The 23370-nt window shown below is 35.4% G+C and overlaps 1 protein-coding gene and 1 pseudogene across 1 annotated transcript; both read left to right on the top strand.

The window, feature by feature from the left end:
• The first annotated feature begins 2648 nt into the window (after positions 1-2648).
• LOC147383113 (F-box protein At3g07870-like) lies at positions 2649-3849 on the top strand (annotated as a pseudogene).
• Positions 3850-18963: 15114 nt separating this feature from the next.
• On the top strand, positions 18964-20532 carry LOC147383114 (F-box protein At3g07870-like). Its single transcript, XM_086428622.1, has one exon. The coding sequence runs from the start codon at positions 19111-19113 to the stop codon at positions 20233-20235; it is 1125 nt and encodes a 374-aa protein (XP_086284748.1). The 5' UTR covers positions 18964-19110; the 3' UTR covers positions 20236-20532.
• Positions 20533-23370: the final 2838 nt, after the last annotated feature.

Below are 23370 nucleotides of genomic sequence, written 5' to 3' on the forward strand. Positions count from 1 at the left end.
GTTGTTTAAAAAGTGTTTTTTATATATATATATTCATGTAGGAGATTGTTGGAATTTAGAAGGTTGAATTTGAAAATCCTTTAATATTAATTGGGTTTAAACCATAAGGTAAACCAATCCCAACTTTTTTGCTTTATGTTTTATGCTTTAGTTGTTAGTATTGATTTTACCTTGTGTAATTTTAATCCTACATTGACTAGGAGAAGAGTTGATTTGCAATTCTTAAATAGTTGTACTTCTAATAGCTGTAAAGCTGATAGAAGTAATGGGCAGGCTCATATGTGCACACGGGAGTCCAAGAGGAAAACTGAAGGTACCAATTAGGATTTGGATGCCCCGGTCTGAAAATCTTAATGCATGTGCACGCATACAACGTGTGCACATGGGGGGTGCAAAATCTCGGATTTATACCTCATTTGGGTGCGAGCGAATCGGTCTAAAACTATGGATTACCAAGAACTTAGCCATTTTTAGGCTAAAAATTGGTCTATGAAAGATGTTATTTCCAAGATAAATCGTTAGTTAAATGATTTAGAATCAATGCACAACCATCTGACAACTAGTCCTATATGCATCAACCCTGTTTATTGGATTAAGCCTCCAATTCAATGGTTGAAACTTAATGTTGATGGCTCTAGCCTTGGAAATCTAGGTGATGCAATCAAGGCGGGATGCCTCTATTTGGGGTGTCGGTCTAACAATTTTGCAGAATTTTAAAGCCTTCTTCTCGGTCTTCAAATGCTTTTTCAATGGAATCTTAAAATTCAGATTGAATGTGATTCTTCTTGTTGATTATGGCGATGAGAAGTGGGTGTTGTTTGCGGGACTTTGAGCCGTTGAAAGCTAAATGTTTGTTTCTACTTTGCCAAATCGAATGGGGCATAAGACATGTTTATCAAGAGGCTAATAATTCAACAGACACATTCGCTTCTTATGCACAAAATCCTCTTCCACATTTAATTCTATAAATGAACTTCCTTTGATGGTTAAAATGGTGTTTGTTGGAGAATTCTTGCGTCTCCCAAACACCAGAAAATTGTAATTTCTTTCTTCCTTTTATTTACATATTTCCTTGCTTGCTTAGCAAAAAAAAAAAAAAAAAAAAAACTCTCTAAATGGAGCAAATAATTCATGGACTCTTGAACTAATGGTTCATAAAATTAAAGTTCGTTTGAAGGACTTTAGAGTTGAATTACAACATGTTTGGAGAGAAGGTAATATGGTAGCAGATGGCCTGGCTACAATGGCGATCCACACTCAAGCTTCTAAGATGTTTGAAAGTGTTGATTCCCTGCTGCTTCTTGTTAAAAAATCCTTAGAAGGATATAGGCTTTCTTTGCCTTATCTCAAAATTGTAAACTTTTAAGGGGAGTCCCCTTGTACACTAATTTTTCTTTTCTCTAATTCAATCATTTGCTTACTCAGCAAAAAAAAGAAAAAAACCTATCTAATTTTGAAATGCGATAAATTTTACCACAATTTTCAATCACCTTATCCAACCATTATCTGTATCCTTGATCTGGCTAAACCTCAACCACCCCATTCCATGGTTTTCCCAGAGGGCTATAGATTTTACACCCAAGGACCAATACCCACCTTGCTCCATGACATTAGTTTCTCGTAATCATATGTAGTAGTGCCACACGTTCATCTCATACTCATGCAATAGTCAATCCCTTATCATGGTATCAATTGTCGATCACTTGATGTTTAATAAAATAATAATTATATCATATATCACTATTACATGAACAATAATTGTATCCATTTTTATATTTCCTATAAATTTGTGCATTATTTATTTATTTACTTATTTGTGTCTTATACTAAACAATCATAATTAAAAGTGTCATAATCTACTCAATTACATCACCTACTCTCTTACTTTTATTATGTTAATTCATTTACGTTGAGGCTACAATTTCGTCTCCTATTATTAATAAGTCATATGAGAAAAAAATTATAACCTACCAAAATTTGTAAACTGATTCCCTTTAGGTCTCATTTCTCCCAATGCATCCAAATCAATTCTTAATTATCTTCTAGCAATCAAAAGTTGAATGAAAACAGTGAGAAATGAAAGGTATGATGAGGGAGATGAGAAATGAGAGAAAATTGTGAATAGAATAGATAGATTGGATGATTCTCCTTTAGACGAGCTTCCATTAATTAAAAAAATGAACAAAAAATCTAAGATTTCCATGTATCCTTCTCTAAGCTTCTCTTAATTTTCAATTTTTTTTAAGGTTCCCCCACTCTTGTTCATAGAAAAGGAAACTATTTAAAATAGATCAAGATATTTTAAAAGAAATCAAAACTTACCTAAAAATATCAACACAACTAGATAAATTTGAATTTTAAAAAAGAATCACAAAAGGAAAGAGAAGATTTTAATTTTTTTTTCCAACTATAGCACTCTCCTACCTTTTAAAATTTTCTTTTGGTCATTATTAAATGACCTTTAGTTCCTATATTAAAACCATTGAGATACCCTTAATTACAAATACGTCATTCTCATAAATTGTCTTATTATTGAATTTAAAAACCTTACAATTTATTAGTTATTCTATTTTTCTTAAATACACGTATACCAATGGAAATGGTGAAATATGATTGGACAATCACAATATGCTAGGCGAAATTATCGAGGTTGAGTGCCACCCATTTAGTGATTCGTTTGTTCTTATTTCCACCACCAACACCCCGCTCCCCACCACAACAAACACAAAAATGGAAAAAGCCCTAACCCTAATTACCAATCCAGTGAGGACGATGGAAGACTTCTCACCTGAAGTGATCCAGGAAATCCTATCAAGGCTACCCATCAAGTATCTACTGGGAAGCAGGTGTGTATGCCAACCATGGCGAAATTTAACAAAAGAACCTCAATTTGCTTACATGCACCTCACTCAAGCTTCTTTAAACCAAAACCCTGGTCTCATCTTTCAAACCAGGAAAAACAAATTGTATGTTATACCAGACTTTGAGACTTGTGATGCAGTCATCAAACTAAGTAATCTACCATTTAAATCTTGGCTACCCATATTCAATTTAATGGGTTCTTGTAATGGATTTATATGTGTAGCAGATAGTTCTTATACTTATCGAAGCATATTCATATGTAACCCTATGTCAAGAGAGTGCATTAAGCTACCAGAGAATGGTACCTTTGGCAAGGTTAATGGTGCTTTAATTGGGTTTGGTTTCGATCATGTCAAGAAACAGTACAAGGTGGTAAGAATGAGATCTATTGCCAATAATGGACCGTTGGAGGTTGAGATTCATACCCTTGGCACTGATTCTTGGAGAACTATCTGTGTTCTGCCGAATAATGCTAAGTATCTAAAATATTCTGGTGTTTTAGCAAAGGAAAATTTACAGGGATTTTGATAATGCATTAGAAGTTAACTCTATAATCTCTTTGAATTTGAGAGATGAAAAGCTTCAGTTGATTCAGCCGCCTCCATCTGTTGTCGGCAAGAAACAATATAGTATTCATTTGGAGTCATTTGGAGGGTATCTTTATGTGGTTGATAGAAGTTTTAGGGAACATGTTGAAGTATGGGTTATGAGGGATTATGGCATGAGAGAGTCTTGGACCAAAGAGTTCAGTATTCAAATGCCTTTCAGGCGTAATTCAATGTTGAGAATGGAACAAATCCTGGGCATACAAAAGGATGGAAAAGTTCTAATGAAGTGTATTAATAGGGTATTGTTGTTCTTATATGACCCTCAGAGCGAAAGGTTTAAGGAACTCAGAATACGTGGGGTTCCAAGGGTTTTCAATGCTGTTCCTCATGTCACAAGTCTTTTTTCACTCAAGGATGCTATTGTACCAGAAAGGTGATGATGGGAAGATGACAATGGAAAGAAAAAGTTTGGGAAAGATTGTATAAGTTAAATTAAATTCATGTTGTTTTAAACATATTGGAGCATTTTTTAATAATTTTACTGTAATTTTCTTTGTTTTTGCTAGTAAAACATTATGAAAAATTTTAGAAACAGAAAAAGAGGTAATAAAAACTCAAAAAGTATGTAAGGGATGAAACCCTTATGCCATGTAACTTAGATATCTGGTAACCCCGTTAATAAATGGCGGTAATTCCTCAAACGTGCGAAAACAACGAGATAATCTATTACCCCTGCAATTCAAGCTAAAGCGTCTGCAACGGAGTGCCCTACTCTAAAGACAAGACAAACATTCCAGGAAACTCCTTTTAGGAGATCAGAACATTAGTTGAACCATTCATTGATTTAAATTCCAAGGATATATCTAACCCCTTTCAGAGCTCTAGCTAAATGAGAGAAACTGATTCTATAACAAAATAATGAATAACCAGTACATTGCTATTTAATTTGTATGTATAGCTATCTCATACATAGCTGTCAATGAATATGGATCGGTCCACGGATCAGAGATATGGGTAAAGGGTCAGATTACGGATTTCGGAAGGTGTTAAGCACTGAACCCGCCTAGGGCTGTCAACGGATACATATCCAATCGGATAGTGCTGTATCCGAATTCGAATCCGAAAAAAAATATTGATATCCGAATTCGAATTCGAATCCGAATCCGATCGGATATCTTTAACCAGTATTCGAATTCGAATTCGAATTCGAAAAATATATCGGATATCCGATAATATCCGATTCGATAAAAATCCTAATTCGATGTAAAAAAATCGATTTTCCTAATTTTTTCAAGTTCATAAGTTTTAATCTTCAACGTATTTCAGACTTAAAATCAAATAAGCTTTGATTTCTGAAAAAAAAAATTGTTTTAAAATCAAATAAACTTTGATTTTTGAAAAAAAATTTATGAAAATTTTGAATAATACATAGGGTTTTACTGAGACTGAGAGAGAGAGAGAGAGATGAAGAAACTGCTTGATGCTCGCCGACCGGAGACGATGGCGGTTATGCCGTTACGGAGCTCGCACGATTGAAAAAAAGTGGGGTTTAGATTTACTGTGAGAGAGAGAGAGAGAGAGGAAATACCTATCTCGATCTTCGCCGGCCGGAGAAGAGGGTGACTGGAAGCTTACACAGTGGAAACCCACGGTTGCTAGAAACGTTCTGGTTTACGGATGAGAGATTAGAGAAGATAAATATTCCAGTTCCATTTCGTTGTGAAACTCGAATACACGAGAGCATATATGTATATAAATAATTTTTGTTGCGTAACATGAATATCGGAGCGGATATTATCGAATCGGATATCGTAATATCCGAATTCGTATCCGAAATTTATTCGAATGTTAAAATAACATCCGAATCCGATATCCGATATCCAAAATTTTCGGATAATATCCGATTTTTCGAATTCGAATTCGAATTCGAATTCGGATTTCGGCTATCCATTGACACCCCTAAACCCGCCCGATCAACATGATCAGTCTCTACTATGATCCAAAACTGAACTTATGGTCAATAGGAAAGACTACGGTCAAGACTATGGTCCAATCATCATCATCATCAATTTATGTTGGATTTGTCAAAAAAATCTTATGACTAAAATTATCCCAATTATTACATGATTTCTCGAATTCCGCCCAAAAAGGAAAAATTTGCGAAAAAGCCTTAAACATGTCTCATGATCCAAAATCAATTAGCCATACATATGTGCAAACACTCTCCAAATCAACAACCATGGGAATTTGTGAAAATCTTCCAAATTAGAAAATTAGGAATATAAAATTTCTAAATTGGGAATTTGCAAAGTTTCTAAATTAGAAAATTATAAATATGATGGACTCCCAAATTAGAAATTTATAGAAAATAATTTTATAAAATAGAAAATCACCCATAGAAACTTTTAAAAGTGCATGTAACTTCCATATTTCCAAGCAAGTCCTCAAAACACGCACCCATAAATCGATTGGCACATTAGTTCAAATCCATTCTTTAGCTATTTATGAACTCAAGACGTCTTGAATGATAAAAAAAAGAACAATCAAATTTACGTCCGCATTCGCATCAAAATCAGCGAGTCCATTCACTTATTTTATCAAGGAAATTTGATTTTTTTTTAATCTCCCAATACTCCAAAATCGATGAATTAATTTTGAAACAAATAATTTGATAAATCCGTAGCACCAAAAGTCAATGAGTCAACTCACCAATCTTGTATATAAAATAATTTGATTTGGATAGTCCATCAATACCCAAAATCAGTGAGTCGATCCACTAAGGTTTTGGAAAATGAAGATTTCTTTTAGTGCCACGTGCACAAAAAAACAGTGAGTTAATCCACAAGAATAAATGTCATAAAACATGATTTTCATCCCCATAGATTCATAGAATTAACGAATCCTACAAGAAATCAGTTCTCAATTCTCCTTGTAAAATCAACCAATCAACCCATATGCACCCTCATATAAAAGTTACCCTGGCCCTCTCCACATGCACAATAATTAAGGGATCACCCATTAGACTTTCATGGGATAAAATTTACTTTAATCCACCCAACACTTCCTCTCAAGTCCATGGGTCAGCCCACTTATCTTAAAAGAAAATCCTTTTTGACAATCATTAATCTAAGGTGTCCGAAGTAAAAGGATAAAAATAAAACTCAATGATTCAAGTGGAGAGTTTGACCAAAGTAGGTCACATCCACGTGAGAACATTAAATTGCCAATGCTCTAGGAATGAATAATCACAACACCAGATTCACTTATATCTCTCTTTAAAATCAAAATTAAATTAACCATCATGCATGGATGAGTTATCTTGAATTAGAGATAGGAGGTGAATTGATTAATCACATGGTTTCAAGGGGAAACCCACAAGCCTGATTTATTATCAAGGCATAGACACTCCGTTCATTCCTTTGGAATCCTTCAAAAACGAGGGGCTCGAAGCTTTGGAGAACTTTCTGGTGTTTTATTAAACCAACAATTAGGCTGACAAAGAGCTTGATTGGAGATGGAGCAGAAACTTCTCTATTCTTACATAATTGGAGAGGGTCAAGTTCATTAATAGATCTATATCCGAATGAAAACAAAAACATTATGTTGAAGGAGGTTTGGGATCAAGAGGGTTGGAACGTTTCGAAACTTAGAGCCTTGGTCATGAATAATTCAGCAGTGGAAGAGATTTTGGCATCAAATGTTCAACAAGGAAATCATGATAGATCAATTTGGATGGCCTCTAATTCAGGATTGTTTTCTTCTCGATCGGCATGGAAATCTTTGAGAACTAAGGGAAATGTCTCTCTAATCTGCAAAGCAATTTGGAATGCAAAGGTGCCGACAAAGATGAAGACTCTAGCGTAGAAAATCTATCATAAAGCGTGCCCAGTGGACATTGTTCGAAAAAAATGGGGTATACCTATGGCTTCAAGATGTTCTTGTTGTAAAGGTAATGAAGAAACTATTGAGCACCTTTTTTTCCAATGTCCGTTTACGATAGAGGTGTGGAACTACTTCAGCTGTCATTTGCTTGAGGAGACAACCAGAGTTATGACGCCTGGGTCTTTACTTAAATGGGGTTTTTCAAAAAAATTCCAATTTGGAAGTGTCAGTGGTATGGTTCCGTGGGTAATCTGTTGGAACATATGGATAACTAGAAACAGATGTATTTTTGAAGACTTGAAACCTTCAATTCAAGCGGTCATTAATAATTGTTTGAAATGGGTAAAGGAATTGGAGGAACATTTATTTTTCAAGCTCCCATCTGCAGATGATGCTCTCCAAAAATTATCAGATATTGGAATTCATCGAAAACAGATCCCTCAACGTTTTCTACTTAAAATCTGCTGGAAGAGACCGCCCCATGGTTGGTTTAAGTTAAACACTGATGGATCAGCAATCTGTAATCCAAGTTTATCAAGTGGTGGTGCTATTTTACGTAATGAACATGGTGAATTGGTAGAAGCAGGTCATTGGAACTTCGGAATGGCGACAAACAATATGGCAGAAGTCCGTGCGTTGGTAGCTGCGCTGGAGAGTTTTGATTTACAAGGTAGGAATATCATCGTTGAAATGGATTCAACTATTATAGTCAAGGGTCTTGCACATCATGTGGTCTCGTGGAAATTGGATGAGTGGGTATTTAAGGCAAGATCATTGATTTCAAAAATAGATGCTCAAGTGTGCCATGTTTGGAGAGAAGCTAATGCAATGGCAGATGCACTTGCTGCTGCTGCTATCCAGAGCCTTCAGTCGTCGACATTCAAAAGAGCTTGCAATTTACCTTTAAATGTAAAAAATGCTTATATGGGAGATAAGCTAGATCTTCCGCAATTTAGATATGTAACTCGTTAGGGTTCTATCTTTGTATATTTGTTTATAATCTAATACATCTTCTTGCTTGCTTAGCAAAAAAAAAAGGTTAAAAAAAATTACAAATCATCTCTTAATTCAAATGTCCATGCCTTGATATCATATGTATACTTCCCGAGTCCTATTTTTTCCACAGAATATATGCCGCCACCCACTTTTATTTAACTTGCTATGATAACAAGATAATCAGTATCATCAAACAAATACCAAAAAAAAATCTTACCTTTAGACAATGATGATTGTTGAATTTCCTTCAGAGTTCGAGAGCGTGCGTGAGACTAAACTTGAATCAACATGAGGTCGACATAAGTCCGAGATAAAAATCTATAGAGAGGTGATAGTGGTTAATTCCTTCGGGTACGACCCCAATAGCTCTCGAGTATCTGCCGAGGAAGATGAAGGTAGCAAATGGGACTAGAATGGACCTTGTGGCAGCAACAAATTGAAGAGTAGGGCTGGACAGCAAGGGGCTGTGTATTAAGGACGTGAATATAGCAGGGGGGTGTGTGTAGGGATAAGGAGATGAGGAGGGACTTGTGCAGCAGGACTGGGACGTTACTGAAGATGGAGACCAAGAGAGATGTTGCAAGTGGGGGCTGTTTGAAGATGAAAACTGAAAAAGATAGGTGGCAGCAAGGCGTGGTTGTGCTGGGATATTGTTGGAGAGGTGGATTGAGAGAGTCAGGCTGTGTGGGGATGTTGTTGAAGAGGATTGGCTGGTGTAGAGGACGTAACAGAGAGAGGAGGGCTGAGGCATTGCAAGCAGAGAGAGGTCCCCTTTTTTTTTGTGTAGAGAAAGAGAGGAAAGTTGCTGGGGGTTGGGTCGCAAAGAAAGAATGTAGCAGGGAGAGAGTAGAGGGAGAGAAGAGAGAGAGGGATGTTGAAGAAGAAGAGAAGAAGACCTGTCCAGCTGAAGGAGCAGCCCCAAGAGGAGAGTCCAAGGAGACAAGAGAGAGACCAAGAGAGAGAGTCGAAGGAGAGAAGAGATCTCCAGCCCAAGGACGTTCCAGCCAGCTTCCTTTAAGAGAGAAAACTTTCTCTCTTTTATAGGAAACATGTTTCCTTTTTGGTTCTTCTCTTTCTAATTTTTTTTGTTTCTCTTCCTTTTTTTTTTCTTTACACGTCTCTTTACTTTCGTCTTTGGCTCATTTCTGTTTAGGAGAATGTAGGTGGGGATTCCACGCTACTTGTAGTACGGCGGTTCTCCTATAATCAATTAGATTTTTAATGTTTGATTATAAATTTTTTTGTTATTATTTTTTATTTGATTGGTTCATTTTGATTTTGTCGATGGGATTTAAAAAATTATTTTTATTTTGGTTGATTTAATTTTTTCCGATTGTTTGATTGGTCAATTTCCTTTTCGTTGGTTAATTGGTTAGGTTTCGTTTGATCGATTGATTTTGATTGGATTCAATTTTGAATTTTAAATTTGGTTCCATTGGTTGATCGATTTTTAAATTTTTTGATTGGGTTCGATTTTGAATTTTAACTTTGTTGATTAGATTTCGATTTTATTTTCATTGTTTGGTTTTTAATTTTAATTTTGATTGTTTAATTTTTAATTTGAATTTGAATTTTAATTGTTTGATTCTTTTTCTTAATTTTTAATTTAAGTTTTATTTTTCAATTGTTGGATTGGACTGGGTTTTGGTTTTTATTGCGTTTTCCTCAAGACCGAGGTCTCTAAGTTAAATTTTGATGTTGAGGGGCATTTTGATCATTATTTTTCCTAAATTTCTCCGTTTTCATTGATTTGGGTCCCGTTAGATTAGAAATTATGTTATGAGTGCAATGGAGGTACTTTCGAGATCTTTCGGAAGTCCGAAATTTATGAGGGGTATTTTTGTCATTTTGTCAATTTTTACAGACTTTTACGAATTTTAGCGTGAGGTTTCTTTCAGTCTCAACGTGATTATTTCTATGTTTTAAAGTTATATTTTTTTAGCGTAGCGAGGTTTCTAAGTTATCGAACTGTGTATCGAACCTAAATCGTACGTGTTTGCTAAATCGAGTGTAAGGTCTATCGATCCTTTGCGTGCGTAAATTTCTATGTCGAATCGTAACGAGTATGGGAGATGAAAAGATTGGAAATGGGAGGAAACAGGGATAGTACTTACATGCCTTTGAGTTCTTTGCGATCATGATTAGGAATTCACGGTAACTCGGTGACGAATTGTCGATTTAGGCGGATACAAAAATGGGGTGTCTACACCCTCCATGATATTTTTATGTCTATCCTTATCAATAATCTTTTTTTTTATTATTGATAAGTTGGGGTTGATGGGGCCCCTCCCAAAACCACTAATATCGAGTGTAAATACACGTTAAATCTTCCTCTACAATTCTCACAAGTTCTTGAGGAGCATTAGTCGTGTCTTCCATAACGTAAAAACCATTTGAAAAGGAACCCAACTTTGCAAGAAAATCAGCTGTCCTGTTTGTTTCTCTCCACTGAAATTCAAAGGAGCATTCATCAAACCATTGGCTTTGCTCTGCAATTTCTAGCAACACTTCTTCATACTTTCATGAAGTCTTGATTTCCTTCTTAATGCACTTCATAGAGTATAAAGAATCTGAAGAAATTAGAATTCTTTTAACTTCTCTTGCTCTTGCATACTTCAAAGCTTCTGAAATTGCTTGAATCTCTATATGAATAATGTCATCTGCCTTCGTTTTGCTCCATCCAACAAATAGCATTTGCCCATCCATGTTTCTACCAATGAAACCAAATCCCGCCCCAAACATCGACCTCGCACCATATGTATTGATCTTCACCACGTCCTCTGCTGGCCGAACCCATCTTAGATGTTTCGTAATTGGTTTGACCACACTATAGCAGCAATTCCAATTATTAAAAATCTGGACACTAACTTGATTTGAATCGTCTTCAATATTTGCTCCATCATGCCGATTCTTAACCATCTATTCCACTTGTTTCAGCAACATTTCCTTAGAAGTATTATTTTCAGCAAAGATTCTTTGATTTCTTTTTTCTAGCAATAATAAACAGTTGCACAAAAGGAAGAATAGAGCATTGACATTATCTCCTCTTCTTGATATCGTACACTTTTGATCACTTGCATTTCCTCCTCTATTCTCCCCACTCCTTCTCTACTTATTCCCAACTTCATCAGACATTGCTTCCAAATTCAGCACGTATAAGAACATTGGAAGAATAGGTGGTCATTAGTCTCTTGATAGCTCTAACACAATACACATCATGACACCCATTTGAACCCCCCTCTTGTTCAGATTTTCTACTATTGATAATTTTCGATGAATTGCTAGCCAAGTAATAAAAGAAAATCTCGGAGTACAATTTTTATTCCATAAATTTTTTTTCCATCCCACAGAATCATGTCCTTCATTTAACATTACATATGCTGATTTCGTGGTGAATTGACCATTCGGTGTTAAGCTCCATATTATTCTGTCCCTTAAAATCATCTTCGGAATCGCTTTGGAAGATATAATCTCAATAATAGCTTGTATGCGTTCATTGTACGGCCTTGGAAATTTCCACCTCCTATCAACAATAAATTCTTTAATCATTGCATTCTCATGACTGTCAAATTGGTGTACAACTCGATTACCAAATCTAGAGATAATACTTTCTTCATTTAACCAAGGGTCCCTCCATATATGAATTCCTTCTCCATCACCAACTAAAAAATGCACATGTTTCCGCACAAAATTTCTCTCCCTTAAGATACTTCTCCATGCCCAAGAGGCATTATTTGGAATTTGACATCCCCAAATATCTGTTTCCCCCACATATCACTTCCTCATCCAATACGCCTAAAATGTTTTGTTCTCCACCAACTTTCAGAATAATTTTGTCATAGCAATTTTGTTTACATCCCTTAGACGTCGAATGCCAAGACCTCCTTTATCATAAGGTTTATAAACTCTAGCCCAACTAGTTGGATGAATAGACCGATCAAGGGAAGGACCTCCCCACAAGAATTTATTAAGGATATTCTCAATTTTTTTCAAGATATTCATCGGGATGTTAAAAGAAGCAGACCAATATACTTGGAAGCTAGATAACACTGATTTAATCAATTCTAGTCTTCCCACATAAGATAACACATTTGCTTTCCACCCCTCAACCCTCCTAATTACTCTATCAATCAAAGGTTGATAAAGAGTGTGGGTTAATCTAGACGAGAATAGCGGAAGACCCAGATACTTGATAGGAAGATTACCTTTTGAAAATTCCAATATAAAAAGAATATTATTTTGATTTTTGCACGATTCACTAAAAAATATTTGACTCTTAGATTCATTAACTTGAACACCAGAGATATTGTAGAATAGATTCAGAACATCTCGAATAGACGAAGCTGAGGAAGTATCATTGTTTGAAAAAAATTAGAACATCATTTGCAAAAATTAGATGAGACTTTCCTGGAACACCAAAAATAGTAGGGATACCCAGTTTATTTGAGATAAAAATTTGAGTTAAAATACAGGAAAAAACTTCCATAACCAAAGTAAATAAATAAGGAGATAAGGGATCTCCTTGTCTCAAGCCCCGTTCACTTCTAAAAAAACCATAAGAAATGCCATTAATAAGGATAGAAAACTTGGAGTGGACACACATGCCATAACTCTGTCTATCCAACTTGTAGGGCCTTCAAGTTGGATAAGAATTGATTTCAGAAAGCCCTAATTAACACAATCATAGGCTTTTCTAATATCAATTTTGGCACAAAAAGACTCTAGAGATTTTGGACTACGAAAATTATGGACCATTTCATGGGCAATGAGAATATTATCTTGGATTTTTCTCCCTTTAACAAAAGTCGACTGATTTGAAAGATGATATTAGGAAGACAGACAGCTAGCCTATTTGCTAATAATTTGGAGATTACCTTATAAATAAAATTGCAAAGGGCTATTGGTCTAAACTTTTCGAGACGCTTGGCATTCTCTTCTTTTGGGATTAAACAAATTAATGTGGCATTGATTTCTTTCAGCAAGTTTCCCTTCTTGAAGAAATCCAACACTGCTATACAAACATCATCTCCAACAATATCCCAGAACTTGATTAAAATTCACACCCAAATCCATCCGGTCCTGGAGATTTATTTTTTGGGGAGTCAAAAAGGACATATTTTATCTCCTCCCTTGTAACAAGACTTGATAAAATATGCATATTAGCCTCCAGAAATTTAGAAATAAAAGGCACTTGCAAACTTACAACAAGATTTGGGTTAGAAAACATTGTTGTGAAAAATTGTGTTGCCCAAGCTCCCATATTAACTTCATCATTAAGTATTTCTCCTTAATCCATTTCCAGCTCTTTGATTCCATTTTTCGTAATATTCGTCGCCACCGAAGAATAAAAAAATCTGGTATTTTTGTCTACTTCCCGCAACCATTGAATTCTTGATTTTTGCCTGTACAAACTTTCTTCATTATCTAATTTAGCATTATAAACCCGTAACGCTTCTCTCTCCTAATATTGAAGATTGTTGTCCATCGAAAATCTTTGGATTTGATTTTGAATTCGCAACATCTTTTCCTTAGCTTCCTCTTTTCGACTTTGGATATTACCAAAGGAATTCCTATTCCACTCTCTGATAGAGTTTTTCACTGCTCGAATTTTCCTAGAAAGTTTAAACATAGGAGTACCCCTTACTTCCTGATTCCAAGCATTAAAAACAACATCTCTGAAACTTGGTTTTCCTATCCACAAAGAGAAGAGTTTAAAAACTTTTGGACCTCTAGTAGAGTTCTTTGGAAACACCAATTTTAATGGAGCATGATCTGAAACTCCACAAGGAAGATAATCTAGTGTCATATGCGGAAATTTAACCAACCAAGACATATTAATTAACGCTCTATCTAATTTGCATAGAATTCGATGAGTTCCTGTGGATTTATTACTCCATGAAAACCACTCATTATTAGTCCTCATATCTTGAACACCAATCAAATTAATAGCATCATTAAAATCCCTCATTGATCGCCAAGCTGCCAGTCTCCCTCCGATTTTTTCTTCTTGGAATCTAACCATATTAAAGTCACCAATTATAATCCATGGGTCTGTCGTACATAAATTACCAATGTCTGCCCTTAATCTTCTTCTTTCATTATCAAAATTATCCGCATAAACAAATGACATGAAGCTCACAAAACCATCACGTAAGCGAGTAATTCTGCAATAAATGATCTAATTAGATTCATAAATCTTTTATACAGCAAAACACATCGGATTCCATCCCACCCAAATACGACCATAATAATGGGATTCATAGTTATCAATAAATTTTCAATTTCTACATATCCCCTTCTGAAATTTTGATGCATCCATCGCTTGTACCTTCGTCTCACAAAAGCCCATAAAATTCACCTTCTCATCTCTAATAAAATCACGAACTGCCCTCCTCTTTCGAGCATAGTTAATCCCTCTAACATTCCACATTATTACTGTCATTATAAACAATTTGTGGGATTTCCCTCAATGGGAATAGCCTTCGATCTTGTGGCTCTATTGACAATTTTCCCCGTATTCTTCTTCTTTAAATTCTTCCCCCCCTATTTTTTAATGGATTTTGTGCCAATGTTGCTGAATACTTCATGCATCCCAGGCTGAGGATCTGACGAAATGTTGTTGCTCTCCTCTGCTCTTTGTGAAAGATTTATGTCTGCTTCTGCGTCTGCGTTTTGGAGGGCCTGGAAGGCATTTGTTACCTGCATTGGTTGGATATTTAGCAGTACCTCGAGATTAGCATCTAGATCCGAATTTCCTCTTAGCTGATCCGCTCCATTTGGACTATCCATAATTGATCCATTTTGCTTTGACGCAGATCCACCACGTCTGTTAACAACCAAACTCCAGTCTGCTTTGGTTGGAGTTGAACCCGTCAATAAATCAGGAATATCCACATGAGTCGTTGCTTCTCCTTTTACTTCCAAAGCTCTATTTGAATTCAAATTATTCTCTCCTTGATTACCTGAAACAGATTCAGCTACGTCATCTCTGTCTACCACATCATCACCTTCTTCTCCACTTTGTTTCTCCATGACTACCACTGCACCATTTTCCATATCACCACTACTATTCAGATTCGATCCTTCCACTAGATTTTCATTGCCCAAGATTCCTCTTTCCTCCTCCCTTGCATCTTCATTTGAATCGTCTTTACCTCTTGCTTTCTTCGCAGCCCAAGCTGTAAGAATTTTTTCATGCTTCTTCCTCTTCAGTTTTGGACATTGATCAATACTATGATTAAACGTTGTGCAACTTTTACAAGGATTCGGTTTCCATTCATAGATAATCCGTTGATTATACTTCAAGCCGTTTTCCCTTTCCAGAATAACTACATTCGGGAATGAGCAAAGACAATCGATCTCTACACATACCCGAGCGAACCCAAGTCTAGATCTATTTGCCGTAGTTTCATCCGAGTGCAATGGGATACCAATCCTACTTTCAATTTTTCCCAAACAGATCGGGGACCAAAATTGAATTGGTAATTGCGGAAGTTGAATCCAAATCGGAATCGTAGAAATCATTTCTCGAATAGGCTTAGTATCCACTGACCATCTTCGCAGGATTAATGGTCGACCTCCAATACTCCATATTGCAGAATTAAGGACCATGTTGCAGTCCTCCGAATTGCTAAATTTAAATAAGAAAAACCCATCCCCCATTGACAGCATCTCCATACTCCCTTTAATTTTCCACATCCTTTGAACTGCAATTTTTAAACCATGGAAATAAGGACGTTTTCCCAGCAGATAGCCTACAATAGAGTTCTCCCATCTTGATCCTTCTGATACTATTTCATCTTCTGGTAGCAAAATAGTGTGACCATTAATGGCTTCAGGATAATATTCTAGTCTTTTATTTGAAGAAGAGGAAGATCCCCCCTTGAGCAAATCTTTCCGAGAATTGCCCGAAGAGAACACTGCCATTGAAGGGAAACTACACGCAGAAAGTATGGAGATTACTTTGATCTTCTCCCCAAAAGGGGTGAAAATCGAATCTATCTTAACCTTTTTTTTGATAGTTTCTCTTTTATCGAAGCTTCTCTTAAAATCACCAATACTTCAAACTTGACTAACCGTCTTTATCAATAATCTTCTTGTCACTAAACCGAATAACAACATTTAGTAAGAAGCATTCTTCATTGGGCAGTCCATTGAGTGAAAATGGAGTGAAAATGGCATGGATAGAAGTCATTGATGGTTAACACTAATTAATTTTCCAACATAAAATGAGGTAGAAAAGGGATACTAATGGAAAGTGGAAACTACTAGGTTTCGTATTAGACCTAGAAAAAAAATTCTCAATTTTTTTATGTAAAAATGTCACCTTGGATTGATTGTCATTTTAAGTTTTCTTTTTAAAATTTCTTTTCCAAAATGAAGACATGCATGTGATAGAGGGAGTTTGGTGAAGAAAAGGATTACAGAAGAGTCTTTTTCAGCCAATTTGGAGTTTTGGATAAGTTTATTATTATTATTATTTAAATCTTGGACGGGGGAACAAAACTCTGCACGTCAAATGAGTACATTGATATTATTGAGGAGATCTACTTTGAAGTTATAATTTGAGTTGAAATAGTTGGTGTGATGTGAGAGTTTATAGCAATAATAACTTGCAATGGGTTTGTACATAAATTAAGGAGGGATATATAAAAAAACTAATTAGAGCTTTAAGACGTTGCATATATAGAATGTACATACTAAGAAATGGGTTTGTACATAAATTGGCGAGGTGAAGTTCAGATGGAAAACTGAATTGGAGAGACATGTATCAAAGTCTGGATCAATTATTCTCTCATTGTACGTTGAATTAATGCTGGCATTATGTTGTCCAGTGGACCCATGTATTTGAATTTTATTGTTGAAACAATTGGATTAAGTTAGAATGATGAGCATTTTCTGTTCACTTGCAGATTTTGCTGTTTGGTGGCAGATTTTAGGGTTTGCCTGATTTAATTGTCACAGGTTTGGTTTGATCAAGTATATATGATCATGTCGATCATTCAGGGATGAATTATCTAGTGAGCATTCTATAGAGAGAATGATTGCCGCAATTATCTTGTTATATATTTGAATGTCACTAGGGCTCACTTGGCATTAGTTTTAATCCAGAAGTCATGGATGGACAGCATCCCTAATTGTCCAACATGAATATCTTACATAGAATATTAAGAAATTAAAAAGGATTAGAATTATTAGAGGTTGAAAATTAAATAGAAAAATTAGGTTGAAAAGGGATACTAATGGAAATTAAAGTGGAAACTACTAGGATTTGTTTTGTTAGACTGAGAAATTTTTTCCTACATTTTTTGATTCCATAGACTTATTGAAAATTCCCATTGGTGAGTATCTAATGGCAATTAAACCTGCGAATTTGCCGATTATGAGTCAGGCACTTTAACCATTTTGCCATTGTTGTATAAGAAGTATCATCATATATTGTCAATGTTAAGAGTATTGGATATGGTGCATCTTAATAAGGTGTAATGTGATACACTGAAATACATTTCACATAGATAGGATAAGATTAATTAGGACACACTATGATACATTGAACCTAAAGATTTGTTAAGGATCCTAATCATATCCTAATATTTGTGAAACATGATTTACTGTTTCATAGTACACGTTATTACGATGCACCATACCTAATACTCTAACAATAAATAACCAATATCCAATTGAAATGAATTCCTTAGGTAGAATTCAGATCTCAGTAAATAAATATTTTCTACTTGAAAATTTAGAACATACCTTTCAAGTAATTAAATATTGTTTAATGAATGAAAACACAATAATTTATAATCCTAATTCATGTAGTAAAGTAATTTTGAATCCTTTCATTTTGAATTAGGATTTTGCTCATCCCGATTGTTGTGAAGAAGCAGGAACAATAAATCACTATGTGAAAACTGAAAATTTTGACAAGAATATTCGATGGGCCCAAAGTCCACAAATTTAAGAAAGTGAATTTTGATGGCCTATGGCCACTAAAATTTTTTATGATCCCCAATTTGACAGTTTAGAGCCATCAAATTTCTCCCATCCTCCATTAATTTACTGGTTTCGATCCGTAAAAAAAAAAAAAATAATAACAATGAAAATTTTGATGCCTTGATCTGTCAAATTTAATGAAATTCCACGGCCTTTGGCCGTCAAATATAGGCTTTTTTCACATTATGAATTATAACTTAAATGATGAAAGTAATTAACTAGAACCCAATCAATACATCATCTCATTGAACTCCTTTGATTTGCCGACCTCTGTATATACAAGCTTTAGATTGGCACCATTGATCAGATAGCATTTGATACAATCTTAAACCATATTAATTAAAATAAAAAGAGAAATAGAGAATATTTTTATTATTTAAATAATTAATTGTTATTTATATTAATATAATAAATATAAAAAGGCCTTGTTTAACGATTTATGCTTAGGCCTCAAATTGTATTGAGATGACGCCCTGAGTAGTAATATAAGATAATGAAAAGGGGAAAATCCCAAATTACAATTTTCTAATTAAAGAAGGAATTTGTTGGAGTTATATATTTAGGGAAAAGAAGACAACACACTAATATATTGTATATGCAAGGGTAGCATAACAAAACCTGCAATCTATATTTTTGGTAGGTAAACCCCTGAAATTTATTACTTATTCTATCGATGAAAGTGGTGAAATATGATAGGGCAATCACGATATGGAAGGTGAAATTATCGAGGTGGGGTGTCATCCATTCAACGATCAAGGTTGGTTATATATTTGAAATTGTCCTAAATTCCACCACCAACAGCCTCATCCCCACCACAACAAACACGAAGATGGATAAAACCCTAACCCTAATTAGCAAACCAGGGACGACAATGGAGGACCTCGCACCTGGAGTGATCCAAGAAATCCTATCAAGACTACCGATCAAGTCTCTACTTGGAAGCAGGTGCGTATGCCCAATCTGGCGCAATTTAATTAAAGAACCTCATTTAGCTAACATACACCTCACTCAAGCTTCTCTAAACCAAAACCCTGGTTTCATCTTTCGAACCTGTAAGAACAAATTGTATGCTATGCCAGACTTGGAGACCTATGATGCAGTAATCAAACTCACTAATCTGCCATTTAAATGTTGGCTACCCATATTCAAGTTAATAGGTTCATGTAATGGATTTCTATGCCTAGCAGATAATACTCATAAATATCGAAGCATATTTGTATGTAACCCTTTAACGGGAGAATACATTAAGTTACCAGACTATGGTACCCTCGGCAAGGTTAATGGCGCTTATTTTGGCTTTGGTTTCGATCATGACAAGAAACAGTACAAGGTGGTAAGAATGAGATCTGTTGCCAATAAAGAGCCATTGGAGGTTGAGGTTCATACCCTTGGTACCAATTCTTGGAGAACTATCGGTATTCTGCCGAATAACGGTAAGCATCTTCAATGTCCGGGTGTTTTAGCTGAGGAAAATTTACATTGGTGGGATTTTCATAATTCATTAGAAGTTAAGTCTATAATCTCTTTCAATTTGAGAGATGAAAAACTTCGGTCGATTCAGCCTCCTCCATCTGTCGTTGGCAAGAAACAAATTAGTATTCATTTGGAGTCATTTGGAGGACATCTTTATGTGGTTGATAATAGTTTTTGTGAATGTGTTGAGGTATGGGTTATGAGGGATTATGGCATGGGAGAGTCTTGGACCAAAGAGTTCGTTATTCAAATGCCTGTTGTGCGTAGTTCAAGGTTGAGAATGAAACAAATCTTGGGCATACAAAAGGATGGAAAAATTCTAATGAAATGTAATGATAGGTTACTGTTGTTCTTATATGACCCTCAAAGTGAAAGGTTTAAGGATCTCAAAATTCGTGGGCTTCCAAGGATTTTCAATTCGGTCCCTCATATCGCAAGTCTTGTCTTGCTCAAGGATGCTATTGTAACAGAAAGGCAATGATGAGAAGATGAAAATGGAAAGAGAAAGAGAGGAAGAAAAATTGAATAAGTTAAAATTAAGTAGTTATTGTCTTCAAATGTTGTAAACATGTTGGAGCATTATATCTTTCTTTGACATTTCTCCTGCTTTGTTTCTTTGTTTTTGCCAGTTAAACATTAATGAATTTTTTTGTCAACACAGAAAAAAAGAGGTAACAAAAAGTATGCAAGGGGTGAAACCCTTACGTTAAGTAACTCGGACATCCGGTAACCCCATTATACCCATTATATTATATCTAATAAATGAAGGTATAATATTCCTGACCAAATGTGTGAAAACTTCAATTCCCCCTGCAATTGAAGCAAAACATCTGCAACTTAGTTCCCTTCTCTAAAGACATGGCAAGGAAATCAAAACATTACTTTAACCATTCATTGAGTTTCCTTTTGGTAATGTTTCTGATCGTGTTCCATATAATATTTCTTGTCAGTTCCACTTGTTTGGGACAAGTTGGTAAGGTGAAGTTCAGAAGGATAATGCAGTGAAAAGACATAGAGTATCAAGCTCTAAAAGAGCTTAATTATGACTCTCTCAATGTATGTTGAATGCCAGCCCAGTGGATGCATATATTTGTATTCTGGTGTTGAACCCATAGGATTTAGAGTGATGAGCATCTTTTGTTCTTTCACAGATATTTCTATTTGGTGATTAATTGTCACGGGTTTTAATTAGTCAGCTCGATCTAATGTTGAAGATTTAGGTTGATTTATCTAGTAAGAAGCATTCTTCGTTGCGCAGTCCACCTAGTGAAAGATTGTAGCAATTTTCTTGTTATATTTTCTAAATGTCTTGGGCTTACTTGGGGTTAGTTTTAGTCCAAAAGTTATTAATAGTTAACCCTAATTAATTGTCCAATATAAAATATTCTTCATTGCGTATTGTGAGATAAAGGTTAGTACTGTTAGAGATAGCTAGAAACTCAAACGGAAAAAAAAGGTGGAAAAGGGATGTATACTAATGGAAAGTGGCGCCCATTTGAGGGAGCGATAATGACGACCTCTCCAAGTGAGCATTACCACCACCTTCAGATGGAGATTCAATCACTTAGTTCCATCAGTTAAGCCTAACAAAAAGTGTAGTTAGTCAGGTCGACCTGTCCATCTTCCCCATTGAGTATTATGAGATAAAAAGGGTGAGAACTGTTAGAGATAGTAACTACAAGGGAAACATGGGGTGGGAAAGGGATATATACTAATAGAAAGTGGTGACCGTTCGATGGAGCGATAACGGACTACTCCAAGCGGGCGTAACCACCACCTTCAGATGGAGATTCTATCACTTAGTTCTATTGGTAAGGCCTAAAAGAAAGTGTATGTAGTTAGACCTAGGATTTATTTATTTATTTATAGATCTGACACCTTGATAGTGATTTTTCATTTTTTTTTTTTTAATTTTTTTTTTCAAAATGATGTGATATAGGGAGTTTGGTGAAGAAAAAGCTTATGGAAGAGTCTTTAGATAGCCAATTTGGTAATAGGAAAAAAGGGTTTTGGATAAGTTTATTATTATTGTTATTATTATTCAAACCTAAGACCTGGGAACTACATTCCAAACGTCAAATGAGTACATTGATCACCTGTTCTTTTCTTGTGTACTCACAATGAAGATATGGAGGTTCTTTAGCGCAATAATCCGTAACTCATATTGTTTCAGAATGTCCCAAAGACAGGATTGCTAGGAATGAAGCAGTCTTTGATTCAAAACCACCTTCAACTTCGCAGGTCATTTGTTGTACTGGATTCAAGAACTTGAAGGTGTGTAGGAGTTCAAGCTGTTGTCTCTTTCACATCTCAGCACTACGGATTGGTGGCATTAGGGATTCTTTCAAGGTTGCTACATCAGAGGAGGAGATTAATTGTTTGTTGGGAAAGACCAACTCCTGGGTGGCTGAAATTGAATGTAGATGGTGCCTTTAACATAATCCCAGTCACGCAGTTGGTGGAGTTGTTGTCCGAAATGAAGACTGTCTGTTCTTACTTGCAGGCGCTTGGTATTTTGGTGAAGAAACAAATAATAAAACGGCTGAGGCCCTATTATTTTGATGAATTAAGCAGTAGGAAATAAAATGGATTAGAACTGTTAAAAACAATAGATGAGAGGGGGGAAATATGAAGTAGAAAAGGGATACTAACGAAAATAATTTAAAATAAAGAAACTATAGTAAGCACCATCACTGTCACTTTGGGTGAATTTGATTGAGCTCAAGTGGTTGAATTGCTTACATACTTTTGTATTTCCTGGGAAACATTTTATATGGACTAATATCATTGAGTTTTGAATTGTTGTTATAGTAGAAAAGGATACTATTGGGTGAAAACTTAAATTGCTATAACCATTGGGATGGCTGCTTCATTTTATAATAGTACGGTGTCTAGGAAGTGTTTTTCAATGATGTCCTTTTATGTATGGGGAGCAATCAAAGGCCTTGTAGAGAGCCAAACATTTTTCAAAATAGGGATTCGAAGTTTTGAGATGGGCTGATTTTTCTTTTGGGAGGATGATCTCTATGGTGAAGAGATTATCCTCACAAAAAATCAGCTCATTCCGAAACTTTTAACCCTAGGTTACAAGTTGAAAAATCTTCAATCGTTGATTTTTGTGAACCATTTTTAATGGGGTTAGAAGTTTCGGAATGGGCTGATTTTTGGAGAGGATGATCTTCTTTTCATAAAGATCGTCCTCACAAAAATCTAGCACATTCTGAAATTTATAACCCATACATTGAAAAAAAAGTTTGGCACAATGATTGACACTCTTTAGGGCCTCCGAATGCCACCCTTTATATATATATATATATATATATATATATGGGAAGTGTTCGGAGGCCATAAAGAGAGCCAAACATTGTGCCAAACATTTTTGAAAATAGGGGTTAGAAGTTTTAGAATAGGCTGATTTTACAACAATAAATTTTACAACAATTTTCAATCACCATATCGAACCATTATATGTGTCCTTGATCTGGCTTAACCTCAACCACCCCATTCCGTGGTTTTCCTAGAGGGCTTTAGGTTTTACACCCAAGGACCAATGCCCACCTTGCTCCACAACATCAGTTTCTCAAAATCATTAGTATTAATGCCACACGTTCATCTC

This window comes from Akebia trifoliata, chromosome 16 (genome assembly GCF_017979445.1).
Source record: "Akebia trifoliata isolate Shusen 1 chromosome 16, ASM1797944v1, whole genome shotgun sequence".
Taxonomy (NCBI): domain Eukaryota; kingdom Viridiplantae; phylum Streptophyta; class Magnoliopsida; order Ranunculales; family Lardizabalaceae; genus Akebia; species Akebia trifoliata.

Excerpts from the sequence above, each read along its gene's own strand:
- LOC147383114 (XM_086428622.1), top strand. The coding sequence starts at position 19,111 with ATGGATAAAACCCTAACCCTAATTAGCAAACCAGGGACGACAATGGAG.